This window comes from Nicotiana sylvestris, chromosome 3 (assembly GCF_000393655.2).
Source record: "Nicotiana sylvestris chromosome 3, ASM39365v2, whole genome shotgun sequence".
Lineage (NCBI taxonomy): Eukaryota > Viridiplantae > Streptophyta > Magnoliopsida > Solanales > Solanaceae > Nicotiana > Nicotiana sylvestris.
Genome location: NC_091059.1, coordinates 68328267 through 68342065, shown reverse-complemented (window position 1 = coordinate 68342065; position 13799 = coordinate 68328267). Strand labels below are relative to the sequence as shown.

Genomic DNA, 13799 nt, shown 5'->3' with positions numbered 1-13799 from the left:
CCCCCCCCCGGAAATATGGCATAGGATGCCTAGAATAGTTAATATGAGAATTTTGTTATTTTCTTAGTTAAAATTTTTATTGGCAGGGGGGAATTTGAAAATGTTGATGTAAAAATAACATCAAATTTTACTTGGATATTTTAAGAGCATAAAATTACTGAAGAACGACAACTTCAAATGTGGTGCATGATAGAGGGGTTTTAAATTTCTTTTTACCCTTGTTCTGTGGAAAGTGTCAAATGGCACAACTATATGATGAGATTCAATTTGGTCACACATTTTATTAATTGACTTTGCACTTTTTAAGCTTCAAATTTTTGTTTATACTAATGTTTATGTTGTTTAAAATAAATTATATTGATTCATATGGAACACACGTGCATTGCACGTGTCCAAAAACTAGTAATACTTAATACTATCACTCTCTCTCTTTAACTTACCTTCTCGAGATACTTCTTTTCTCTATATATTAGTATCTAAAAGAAAGAGTAAATGTGGAGAAGAAGAAGTAGGCCAGCAGATTTAACAGCAGCTACGGCTAAATTGGAAAAATGAAAAACAATAAATGGGTTTTGCAAATTTATTCCTCACCATGGTGATTATATATACTACAAGAAATCGGTCTTTTAGGGGCAATATTTAGTGGGGACTTTATTTATTGCTGTAAATATCAAATTTATTGTGGCGACTCTAAAAAGTCGCTAAAGAAGATAAACTTTTAGTAGCGATTTTCTTAGGTCACCTCTAATATGTGCCACTAAATCCTGAATTTTTTAGTTCCCGCTATTAACCAAAATTTGGCTCCAATGTTTTAGGAGCGACTTAAAAAATATTGCCCATGTAGGCCTTTTGGAGCGACTAGGTCGCTACTATAATTTAAAAAAAAAAAACTCTTAAAATTACTTAAATAAAAAGAAGCAAAGAAAGAAAATGAAAGGCTAGTTTATAGAGAAGAAACGTACTCTCTCTCAACAAAATGGGTTTTCTCCCACTCTTATTAAAAATTATCCATCCAATTCCCTATTCTTGAATCTATCCTTAAATCGCAAATATAAACCAATACCCAAAGCCCTAATCAGAAATTATATTCTCAAAATAGGTATGTGTTTGAATCCTAAATTCTTTTGGGTGGTACATGAAGCTAGCGAGAATGATTATTTTTTCAATTCCACCTTTAATTTCTCTGACCCATTTAAAAATATACAGGAATCAAAAGTAATATTTCTTGAATAGTCATCGCCTAAAGCCCTTTCTCAATGTCGACTGCTCTTTCGCTGAATAAGTTGAAAACTTCTTTCTGAAATTTTAGACCTTTGACGATTGTATGTTTGGTATTCCTCTCAAAACCGTGAAATGTGATGTTAGGTGTTATGGGTCTTCATTTTTCTTGATATTTTTCTATGGAACTCGAAAATTTCATAAATATTTGCCCAATAATATTTTGTGTAGTGTGAGTGAAGGTTATTTGAGCTAGGGGTGGGCATAAAATCGGCTGAACCGTAAATTTTGGTTGTTCGATTTTCGGTTTGATCGGTTATTCGGTCGGTGTGTGGTTTACAAATTTTTAAATTTTGGTGTTCGGTGCGGTTTACGGTTTTGGTTCCTCGGTTACCGAACAACCGATCTGCAATTCCATTGATTCATTGAAGGTGCACGCATATGCTACTATCTGCGTCAGTGAAATTGCTACTGTCTACTGTCTGCAATTCCGTTATCTGTTTGATGCAACAAAGGAAAATTGTATACAATGCTCTTATTAGCATTTGGTACCAGTTGTTTGTTTTCTCTGTCCATCAGTTCAATACTGCTTGCAGTATGCAAAATTTTATCTTATTGCCAAAAGAGCATAAAGAAATTTAAGAACTCATGTGCACATTTATTTGGTAACCTTTGGGTTGTTGTCTCTAGCAAAGATTTTGGAATTCAGGAGTTGTTTCTCCTTAAAAGTAAATCATGCTCTGGTTCTTAGCAGCTATACGCATACAATCATACTATTATGCATTCAAGGCGACATCCAAATCATGCATAATAGAAAGAAAAAGAAATGAGCAAGACAACGCAGTATGCAACCCAAACCAGCTTTTTCTGTTAGTTTTTCATGGATCCTTAGGCATTGGTCACATGTTAGGTGGTCTCCAATAGACAAACCTCTGTACAAGTACCTATACATCAGATAAGAAGGTTTGACTGTGAATCTTGTAACCCAACTTCAGAAATCTGCCACATTACTAGTGCAACATGTAGATCTATGGATTTATTTTCCTTTTTAAATATTGGATAAATTGCACGGCAAATTCATATTCATTTCTTCTCTGTGTCTCAAGTATGTAATCATACAAGTTCATGTTGAACTACAGTGTGTGTGAACCAGAGTATAGATGGTCCAATATAAAAAAAAGAAAGAATGTCTCCTTCCATTTCCCCTCATCCTATAACTTCAACTTGACTTGTTCTGCTATTCCTAGGGTTCAAATTAGTTATGCTGTGGTCACTGGAATGTCCATTAAAGCAAATGAAAGCAGTCAAAAAGAGTTCATTCAACAAGGAAATGTCCCCTTGCATCACATAATTCCTTCATCTTCTTTACACTAACGAAGATATAAAGAGATTTAGTCCTAAAATTTGACCAGAACCATAAGAAATCAAATCAGCAGCAAATTATTTAAAGCTGGCATCTTGTTGACAAAGGTCGAATATTGGTATATCCACAATAACTGTAAGTATTATTGTAAACATTTCCCTCTTTGACTAGTATAGTGTTATTGTATTTTCGTATGATGCACTGTTTCTATTGAGATGCTACTCTTAATAGGAAAAAGTTGTTGCTGCAGTGCTATTTTTTTATGGGTGATTTGATTTGTTCATATTTTTCACTTATGTTCTTGTTGATATGTTGGTTGTTGTTGCACTTCACTTTTAGTTAATTAATTGATTGCCTTTTATCCTAAAAAATAGGTATGGATAAAAGTTGGTTGAATCTTAGGAATAGAGGAGACCAAAGATATAGAAATGGAGTAGACGGTTTTCTTAGTTGGGCATTCAACCAATCAAGGGTGAGCACTATGATTCGATGTCCTTGTAAAGGGTGTGTGAACACTGTGTTCAAGCTAAGGACCAATGTAAGAGGAGACTTATTGAGGAAAGGTTTATGGGATTCTTTTAAAGTGTGAGACTTGCATGGAAAAGTGTTAGTTTAGAGGTGAAAATTCTAATGTAGCACGCAATGATGAAGTAGGAGATGATAGTATTGAAGAGGATAATATTACAGAAATGATTCACGATGCTTGTGGATACACTAATGGGGCATATGATAATTTTTCAGAGGATAATGAAGAGACAAATATACATGCAACAAAGTTCTACAAATTATTAGAAGATGCTCAAATAGAACTTTATCCTAGTTATAGTAAAGTCTCAAAACTTTTGTTGTTAAAATACTTCACTTGAAGTGCCTTAACCATTGGAGCAACTAATCGATGGATGAACTGTTGAGCTTTTTGAAAGAAGTTCTTTCGGAGGAGTCATTTGTACCAAATTCTTTCTATGAAGCGAAGAAAGTTCTTCGTGACCTAGGCTTGGGGTACAACAAAATAGATGCATGTCGGAATGATTGTATTTTATATTGGCGCGATTATGCCAATGCTCAATCATGTCCTAAGTGTGATAAGTCTAGATGGAAGTCAGACGAATAAAAAGGATAGAAAGTAGCTTGTAAAGTATTGCGACACTTTCCGATCAAACCAAGGCTTCAGTGATTGTACATGGCAAAAGAGACAGCAAAAAAGATGAGGTGGTGTCTTGCGACATCCGTCCAACTCCATTACTTGGAAATCCTTTGAGGAGCGACATCCCACCTTTTCAGCTAAATTAAGAAATGTTCGATTAGGTTTAGCAAGTGACGGGTTCCAACCTTTTGGTAATATGAGTGCTAATCATAGTATTTGGCCAGTCGTATTAGCTACATATAATTTGCCACCATGGGATTGCATGAACAATTCCTATTTTATGATGACACTTTTTATTTCAGGACCCAAGTGTCCAGGTAATGATATAGATGTATACTTACAACCATTGATTGAAGAGTTAAATGAGTTATGGGATGAAGTGGAAACTTATGATGCATACTCAAAATTTAATTTTAAGATGTGTGCAGCTATCATGTGGACGATTGATGACTTTCCTACCTATGGAAACCTTTCAGGATGGACAATGAAAGGCAAGCTTGCATGCCCTTGTTGCCACAAAGACACAATTTCAGTTTCTTTACGTAATATGTTGTGTTATATGAGCCATGGTCGCTTTCTCCCAATAGATCATCCATGGCGCCGAAATAGGAGGAAATTTGATGGGAAGGTAGAAAATGGGGTTGCACCTAATCCTTTAACAATCGATGAAGCACTTGTACAATTATAAGGCTTTGGAAATATTGGTTATGTGAAGGGAAAAAGGCGAAAACGTGATTTTCCAAAAAGTGCTTACAATTGGAGGAAGAAAAGTATTTTTTTTCAATTGCCTTATTGGAATACTCTTTTGTTATGGCATAACCTTGATGTAATTTATTTAGAGAGAAATGTGTCTGATAATATTATATCAACTGTGATGAATATGGTTGAAAAGACAAAGGACACACTATAAATTATATATGATTTGGTGGACCTTGGTATTAGGCAAGAGTTGCATCCGATAGAGGATAGGGATAATGTATTATTACCTGCAGCATGTTATGCATTGTCCTCAGAAGACAAGTTGAAGTTATGCAATTTCTTGGCTAATTTGAAGGTTCCTGATGCTTTTTCATCAAATATTTCAAGGTGTGTCAACGTACTTGAAAAAAAGCTTTATGGATTGAAAATTCATGATCACCATTTATTATTGCAAGACATTCTCCTAGTTGCAATACGTGGTTTGTTGCCTAAGACAGTGTGTGAACCAATTATAGAGCTATGCAAATTTTTCAAAAAAATATGCTCCAAGTCCTTGACAATTGAAGGTCTTGATATCCTGGAGGCTAAATGTGCATGCATATTATGCAAGCTTGAAATTGTTTTTCCTCCGTCGTTCTTTGATGTCATGATGCATTTGCCAATTCACTTGGCAAAAGAGGCAAATCTTGGTGGACCAGCTCAATTTCGATGGATGTATCATTTAGAGAGGTAATGTGTTCTATAATAAAAATGCCATATTTTTTACTAACATATTACATTAATGAATCATTTGCATATAGGTATTTGGGACACAAAAGTCATATGTTTGCAACAATGCTCATCCTGAAGGTTCAATTGCAGAAGGTTATTTGGCAACGGAAAGTCTCACATTTTGCTCACGATACTTAAAGAATATCTCAATCAAGTTCAATAAACCGACTAAAAATGATGATGGCTCTGTGTCAAATGGTGAGATATCTATCTTTAAGAAAAGTGGGCAAATAAAAGGTGGTTCAGAAGGCATCAAGCTATCTCATGATGAGTTTAAACAAGCTTGTATGTATGTGCTTCAAAATTGTGAAGAGATTTCACCATTCATGGAGTAAGTTAATTATTAATTCCAAGATAGGCTCACATTAAAATGGTTTGAATACACTGTCTTAACTAACTCCATTATCAAAATATAGGGAATACAGGGAAGAGATTGAAAGACATGGTTCAACGAGAGATGGGCATAACAATGAGTTTCTTGATTGGTTTCGTGCACGTGTATGTGTCGAGTTAAATGATAATTTTAATATTAGTGTAATTATTACATAGTGTTATTAGTCACAAGGGTGTTACTTGTCTTTGTAAATCTGTATATTATCTGCCCAAGGACATGCAAATGATGAGCTCATAAGCTCAGCCGTTGGTCCTGCACCGATGGTGTATCGATATTCTAGATTTGTAGTCAATGGATTCAGATTACATACAAAAGATCTTGAGTTGAGAAGAAAAACACATAATAGTGGAGTCCTTGTAAAAGGAGACGATTCAGATTCTAATAAGGAGTATTATGGTGTATTAGAGGACATTTATGAGTTGTCATATGTGGGAAATAAGAAAATCTACCTATTCAAGTGTCATTGGTAGGATGTGGCTCACTTAGGAAGAGGATATAAGATTGACAAATATGGCTTTACAAGTGAAAATACTCATTGTGACTTGAACATTAATGAGCCAATGTGCCCTGAACAAGTCTTCTACTTAGAAGACATGGTTGATAAAGATTGGCTTGTCGTTGTAAAGACAAATTCTCGTGACATTTTCAATATGCCTGAAGTTGATGATAATTTTGTAGAAGTTGAAGATGAAGCATTACTGAATGAAGAAGCTTATCTACAAGAGGAAGTTGAATTGAATATATTGTAAAACAATGACCAGGAAAATAATATCGATGTGACTTTACATAGGGACGATGTTGAAATACAAAGTATTGATGCAAGTATACAAGCTCAGATAAGTATGCATGAAAAGGAATATGATTTCATTGATGACAATCATATAGATGTATCTGATGATGAAGAAAGAGAAAAAGATTTACTTGGTGATGGAGAAGACACTGATGATGCCTTTGAAGATTGAGAAGCAAAGACGGATGTAGTTAGATGTCTCATTTTGTTTTGAAAAGTTCTCTGTATCTTAGTCGTTACTAAACAGACAATGAAATTAATCATGATGATTGTAACTTTAATTTCATAACTAGTTATCTATTAAGCTTTTGTGAATTGAATTATTACCTGCCTTCTATGTACACTAAGCTTAATTTTAATTTTTCATGTATAATGATAAGATCTTACCCCTAATTGTGCCTTTGTTCTTACTAATTTTTTTCTATATCATGTAGGAGGTTCAACATAACAGGAATTGGACGAGGCAAAGGGCGAGGTGGAACTGGCCGTGGACGTGGCCATTTTCAAGGACGTAGCAATTCTGGAGCAACGTCTCAGCCACAATTGCAGCTAAGGGGAAATACTAGAGCATCCCTAGAGACAAAAGAATCAAATAATCTTTTTCAAGAACCTATAGAGACAGGACAAATATCAAGCTACCCGAGACCTTCTATAGAGATAGTTTCATCAAGAAATCTGGACAGAAGTGTGTATGCTTCTCCAGAAGCTGAAATTGGTAGTGCAGGTTAGTTTTTTATTTTTCCCTTTAATGTAACTACACACGCGCGCGCGCACACACACACATATATATATTTGGCCACATATATTTTTTTTTGAAAGGTAAAGGAGGTAAAGGTTTATTAACTAAATACCAAGATGGTACCAGAAAAGAGTACAAAACTGTTGGGAATATCCATGTAGTTAATTACAACATTATATAAGTAGCTCCATAAAATCCATGTAATGATCAGTATTATCTATAAAACTACTATTACACCAAAGAAATAGATTGTGCTACTTCTTCAAGCTCCCTTATTGCAACATTTCTTTCATTTTCTAATTTCTCTTGATTCTGATTTTCTCTTAACCCATGATCTATTTGTTCCAACCTTTATAAAACCTTATTCTTCTTTATTTCCAGACTACCAAATACTTCTTTATTCTATTTTTTAATATCTACCTTCAACAAGCTCAGTTTTTTTTGCAAGAATGACATCAGGACCTCCTTGAATATCATATGACTTCCACCAAAAATCTATTAAACCAGAGAAATCCTTGTGTTCAAACCACATATTCTCAAACTTAAAGTATCCTTTTCCTTTATCCCAATTACCACATTCCAGTAAAATGGGGCAGTGATCAGATGTAGTTCTAGATAGGACTCTTTGTTTGATAGCCCTTAAATGTTCATCCCATCCCTCTGATAATAGAAATCTATCTATTCTAGATGTAGTCTCTGCTCATTAAAACCTCTAAACCAAGTGTATGAGCCACCATGTAAAGGATTTCTTAAATTGACTGGTACAAGTATCAATACTATGCTTTCTCAGTATATTTTTTTTTCCTTTGCAGTTTCTTCCAGGAACAAAAACAGAGAAAGAGAAAAATATACATCTAAAACTATAGATATTAAAACAGTACAGCGGAAAAATCACAACTACAATTCCAGATGACATTGATAAAGTGTCACGACCCCAAACACCGCGATCGTGATGGCGCCTATAACAGTACTAGGCCAGCCGAAATAACACGAACAATATAAAGATCTTTTGTAAATTCATTTTCTAATCAAATATAATCTCAAATCTTTGATTTTAATATATCAAAAATATGCGAAAAAACAAATACGTAAGTACATCAACACAACCCGATCCTGTTGTCACTAGTCATGAGCCGCTAAGATACTGTCTACTCAATACAAGATAAGACGAAAATATAAAATACTAAGGATTGGAAGGAGAAAGGCAGGGCTGGCGGACGCCGTGCAACTACCTTGCAATCTCCGAAAAATACTCTGAAGGCAAAGATCAGCTTTCAGTCGGATGCTCTAGCCCCTAGATCTGCACACAAGGTGCAGGGAGTAACGTGAGTACGCCAACTCAGTAAGTAACCAAAATAAATAAAGGTTGAGTGCAGTGACGAGCATTTAAAATCATATACATTCTCTATCATAGAATCTCAATAGAAATATCAAAGTCAAAATCTGTATTTCAATAACCGAATATCTCGTAAAAACTCCAGTTTCAATGAAAGTTCTTTAAAGCATTTGTTCAACATTTTACCGTAGAAGCTCAATATAAAAGAAGAGTGAAAACAGTAATTTCATAAACAAACCCCTCGGGCAAAGTATCAGTTATATATATATATATATATATATATATATATATATATATATATGGCCACTCGGGCAAGCCTCTCAGTCACTCGTGATTCAATTCTCGTCAATCAGTAATCACACTCAGTACTCTCGCTCAGTAAATGTCTCATAATAATAACCGTTGCGCCGTGCAACCCGATCCGTAAATGTATATAGTCGACTGCGCTCACTGGGGGTGTACAGACTCCGGAGGGGCTCCTACAGCCCAAGCGCTATATCGCTGCGACGTGCAGCCCGATCCAACATATCGCTGCGGCGTGCAGCCCAATCCATAAATATATATAATCCTCACCATCAGGTCATCGACCTCTCTCAGTCATTAACCTTACAGCCACTCGGCCATTTCAATAAAATCAGGGAACTTAGCCCAACCAGTTTTTCATATTTCTGAAAGTAGATTAATGAAACTGAATCAAAATGAACAGGTAAAAATCATGACTGAAGATATGCTTTCGAATCAAATAGTGTGAAAAAAGTAGTAAAATACCCTTGAGGGTCCATACAGTTCGGCACAAGGCCCCAATCATGGAATTCAACCCAAATTAGCAGATTCATAAAAAAACGCATAGATATCATATAGAGTTTATCAAAATATGCAACTCTACAGTTGCCAAGGGACAGACCAAGTCACAATCTCTATGGGTACACGCCCACACGCCCGTCACCTAGCATGTGTGTCACCTTATTTATTAAAACAACACGAAATTCCGAGGTTTCATACCTTCAGGTCTAGATTTACAATCATTACTTACCTCGAACCAGATGAAAATCTACTTCACAATGCCCTTGCCTCTCAACTCGGCCTCAAATCATCACGAATCTATCCAAAATCAGAATCATAACATCAATACAAGCCAAAGGGACAAAGGCCACACACAAATTATCAAATGAACTCAAAAATCCCGAAATTGGTCAATTCTGACCCCCGGGCCCACATCTCGAAATCCGATAAAAATCACAACACTAGAATCCTTATCCTCTCATGAGTTAATACATACCAAAATCATCAAAATCGGACCTCAAATGGCCCCTCAAATCCCCAATTTTAACTCTCTAATTTCAAGCCCTAATTTTCCAATTTTCACCCCTAATCTCTTAAATTTCCATGTTTAATCAACTTAAATTCACCATAGATATGAGTATTTAGTTCAAGAATCTTACCTCAATAAGAATCCCCTTGATTTCCTCTTCAAAAACCTCCAAAAGCTCCAATCCTGTCTCAAAAATGGTGAAAATGGGCAAAAATTCGCAAAGGGATGCTTATATAGTTTCTGCCCAGGCATTTCCACAGTTGCGGCCTAAATCTTGCTTCTGCGGACCGCACCTGCGGTCAACTTAACTGCATCTGCGATTGTTCATTAATTCCTCAAACGCCGTACCTGCAACCCAGGTCTCGCACCTGCGGGCTCGCAGATGCGGTCCAGACCTCCGCTCCTGCGATCCTTGCTGCTTCTGCGGTCTACTTTTCGCTTTTGTGGCTCACACGTACGGTCCCCAATCCGTATGTGCGGTTATGACAGGAACAACAGCTGAAGTTGCTCAATTTGAAGACCAAACTTTCCGACAACCTTCCGAATTCATCCCGAGGCCCCCGGGACCTCAACCAAAAATACGAACAAGTCATATATCATCATTCAAACTTATACCAATCCTCGGAACACTCAAAACAACATCGAAACACCAAATCACCCGAAGATTCAAGCCTAAGGATTTCAAAACTTTTGAATTTCGCAACCGATCCAAAAACCTAGCAAACCTCATCCGAATGACTTGGAATTTTGCACACACGTCACAAATGACACAACAGACCTACTCCAATTTCCGAAATTTCATTTCGACCCCGATATCAAGATTTTCGATGTCGATCGAAAAATGCCAAATTTTCAATTTCGCCAATTCAAGCCTAAATCTACCACGGGCCTCCAAATTACATTTTGAACATGCTCCTAAGTCCCAAATCACCTTACGAAGCTATCCGAACCATAAAAACCAAATTCTGAGATCATTTACTCACAAGTCAACTTCCGGTGACTTTTCCAACTAAAGCTTCCAAATAAGAGACTAAATGTCTCATTTCACTCCACGACCATCCCGAACACAGAACAACCAATACGATATGATGAAATACATCTGAACCACATAAAGAAGCGAAAATAGGAAGAACGAGACTGCAACTCATTAAACGACCGGTCGGGTCATTACATAGAGTAGTATATGCTGGGGTAAGAGATATTGTTAATTACTATGGTTTGATCATGAGGAGCACTATCTCATTCTGAGATGGGAATTGGCAAAAGTTTGTTTCAAAATATGGAGAAACAATGTGGTTAAAGGTTAAGGTAACAAGCTATTTTCAATATTGTGTTGGCTTCAAGTTACATGGTTTATTATTATAGTTAAAATCAACATAATCTTACATTTATATATCTTCATAATAAGTTTGAAGTTCTTATTATGTGTTGCAGGCCTTTTTCATCAGTACTATGCAAAGGCTTTTTAGAGTATGGAAAGCTCGATTGAATGCTGGGGTAAGAGATATTGTTAATTACTATGGTTTGATCATGAGGAGCACTATCTCATTCTGAGATGGGAATTGGCAAAAGTTTGTTTCAAAATATGGAGAAACAATGTGGTTAAAGGTTAAGGTAACAAGCTATTTTCAATATTGTGTTGGCTTCAAGTTACATGGTTTATTATTATAGTTAAAATCAACATAATCTTACATTTATATATCTTCATAATAAGTTTGAAGTTCTTATTATGTGTTGCAGGCCTTTTTCATCAGTACTATGCAAAGGCTTTTTAGAGTATGGAAAGCTCGATTGAGCATTCACTAGTCTCGCCACATTGCTGATGGAAATATATTATCTCATAGACCTGAAGATGTTGAGCTCGAGGACTGGAAATACCTAGTAAAGTATTTTGGAAGTTCTGAATTTAAGGTAACTTAATAATAGTGTTTGGTCCACTACTCTTTGAACAATGGTTTCATAATCTGTTGACTTAGTGCAGGTTGTAAGCGAGAGAAATAGAAAGAATAGGAAAAAGCAGATACTAAGCATGCTTGTGGTACAAGGTCTTTTGTAGAAATAGAGGAATTGATGACGAAAATATATTTACTATCATACTATCATATATACTTCTTATTATTTGTATATTTATTTCTTTGATTATTTATGTTTTTCCTATTGAACTATATTATAGAAAAATCCTTCCACTAGAGAAAAAGAAACACCAGATGGAGTCTGGGAGATCCAACACGTAAAAATGATAATGGAGAAATTGTGTGGGTGGATCCACAATCCCAACAAATTCATGTAATATTCTTAAATCACTACATTCTTATCTTTTTATGTTTTTTTACTGTATATGACTACGCTTAATTGCAGGGCCTGCTATAGGAACTAGTGGCTCAGCAACAATCTGAAGAGAACGAGTATCCCATGACTAGAGATGAGATTTTATCCTCCGTTCTCGGTGAGAGAACATTCTATGTTCATGGTAAAGGGTACGGAAAGAAGCCTCCAAAAAGAATCAAATTCAAGCAACAAACTTAGAGGCTAGTGTGTCTTCTGCTATGACAACTGTGCGTGAAGAAATGCAAGCTTAGATGAGTCGAAAGTTGTAAGAAGAACGTGAACAAATGGTTGTCGAATTAAAAAGTAACATGGAACAAGAGTTACAAAGGAAGTTGGAAGAGAAACTTGAGCACGTGAATGTGGATGTAGACAACCGGATCAGTGTAGAAGTAGCCACGAAGATTCAAGAACTAAATCCCATCAATGTTGTATCATCCCAGTGGAAACGGACATGCCGAATCGACAAACAAGATCGTCATCCAAAATCTGAAGAAAAGATTGAACGAAGCCGAAGGAAAATGGAGAGAAGTAATGCCCGAGGTCCTTTGGGCATATCGAACAACGTCGAAATCCAGTACAAGGGCAACATTAGTAGAGCTCCAAAAATGTGATGACCCAAAAGGGTCATCACTTGTGTTGCAAGTACATTCAGTGTTCCGAGGCCTAAAAATCTCCCTTTTTACCCCACCTTGATTTACGTGCGTGGTCCGGACCTATATTCGGAAAGCCTTCTATGCGAAAATATGAGAAATAGAAATTTTAGAGTTAAAACTTTGATTATGGTTGACTTTGGTCAACATTCTTAGAAAACGGACCCGGATCCGTGTTTCAACGATCCCGAGAGGTCTGCAATAAAATATGGGACTTGGGCGTATGCCCGAAAATGAATTCAGAGGTCCCAAGCCTTAGAAATCAATTTTTGAAAGAAATTATTTTACTGAATTAACTAAGGAATAAAGAAAAGTATTAATGTTAAAAACCATTGTTATTGGGCCCGTACTTTGGTTCCGGAGCCCGGTACAAACTTGTTATAGTATTTGAAAGATAACTGTGAAATTTGGTAAAAACGGAGTTTATTTGACGTGAGTTAGTGTTCCGGTGGAAGAGTTATGAACTTTGAGAGTACTTGATGAAAATGTTGAGTTTTAAGGTTTAATTCATGATTTTACATGTTATATTGATGATGTGATCGCACGAGTAGGTCCATATGATGTTTTTGAGTTGGTATCACATTTGTTTTGGAGCCCTAAGGGCTCGGGTGGGTTTCGGGATATTTTTACACTGAGGAAAAAGTTGCAGATTCAGAGAAGTTGTAGGTCTCTGAAGCCAGGTCTCGCGGTCCGTGGTGGAAGCTTCGCGGCCGCGGTGGGGACTCCGCGAACGCGGTGGGATTTGTGTGGTCCGCGGTGAGCAAGGCCAAGCCTCAACGACCGCGCTCGATTTCTTGCGGTCCGCGGTGGAGCTCCGCAGCCGCAGTCCTTTTTATGCGGTCACGGAGAGGGTTTGAGAGGAGTTTATTTAAATGGACTTTTCAGTTATTTTTCACTTTTCAAAACTCCAAAAACATAAGAGGCAATTTTTCAAATAACCTTTCTTCTCCAAATCAATTGTAAGTCATTTTTAACTAGTTTTATTCAATCATTAACATCTTTTAACATGATTTCAACTTCAAATCAATTATTTTCATGGGGGAAATTGGGTGTTC

At 36.3% G+C, this 13799-nt stretch overlaps 1 protein-coding gene across 5 annotated transcripts; it reads left to right on the top strand.

Moving 5' to 3' along the window:
• The first annotated feature begins 956 nt into the window (after positions 1-956).
• LOC104245002 (uncharacterized) lies at positions 957-11890 on the top strand. Of its 5 annotated transcripts, none has more exons than XM_009800542.2 (6): positions 957-5153; positions 5225-5526; positions 6814-7103; positions 11201-11380; positions 11507-11677; positions 11748-11890. In XM_009800542.2, exons 1-4 carry the CDS (start codon positions 5133-5135, stop codon positions 11233-11235), a joined length of 648 nt encoding a protein of 215 aa, XP_009798844.1. In that variant the 5' UTR covers positions 957-5132; the 3' UTR covers positions 11236-11380; positions 11507-11677; positions 11748-11890. The 5 variants fall into 5 exon arrangements, with proteins under 5 accessions (XP_009798844.1, XP_009798847.1, XP_009798846.1 ...); XM_009800545.2 differs by lacking the exon at positions 11748-11890 and having other exon boundaries at positions 957-1099; positions 4812-5153; XM_009800544.2 differs by lacking the exon at positions 11748-11890 and having other exon boundaries at positions 957-1099; positions 4780-5153.
• Positions 11891-13799: the final 1909 nt, after the last annotated feature.

What these genes read in the sequence shown, in the direction of transcription:
- LOC104245002 (XM_009800542.2), top strand. Translation starts at nt 5,133, where the DNA reads ATGGATGTATCATTTAGAGAG. An exon ending in TGGATGTATCATTTAGAGAG is followed by an intron (nt 5,154 to 5,224) that starts GTAATGTGTTCT and finishes ATTTGCATATAG; the next exon opens with GTATTTGGGACACAAAAGTC. An exon ending in AGCTGAAATTGGTAGTGCAG is followed by an intron (nt 7,104 to 11,200) that starts GTTAGTTTTTTA and finishes TATGTGTTGCAG; the next exon opens with GCCTTTTTCATCAGTACTAT.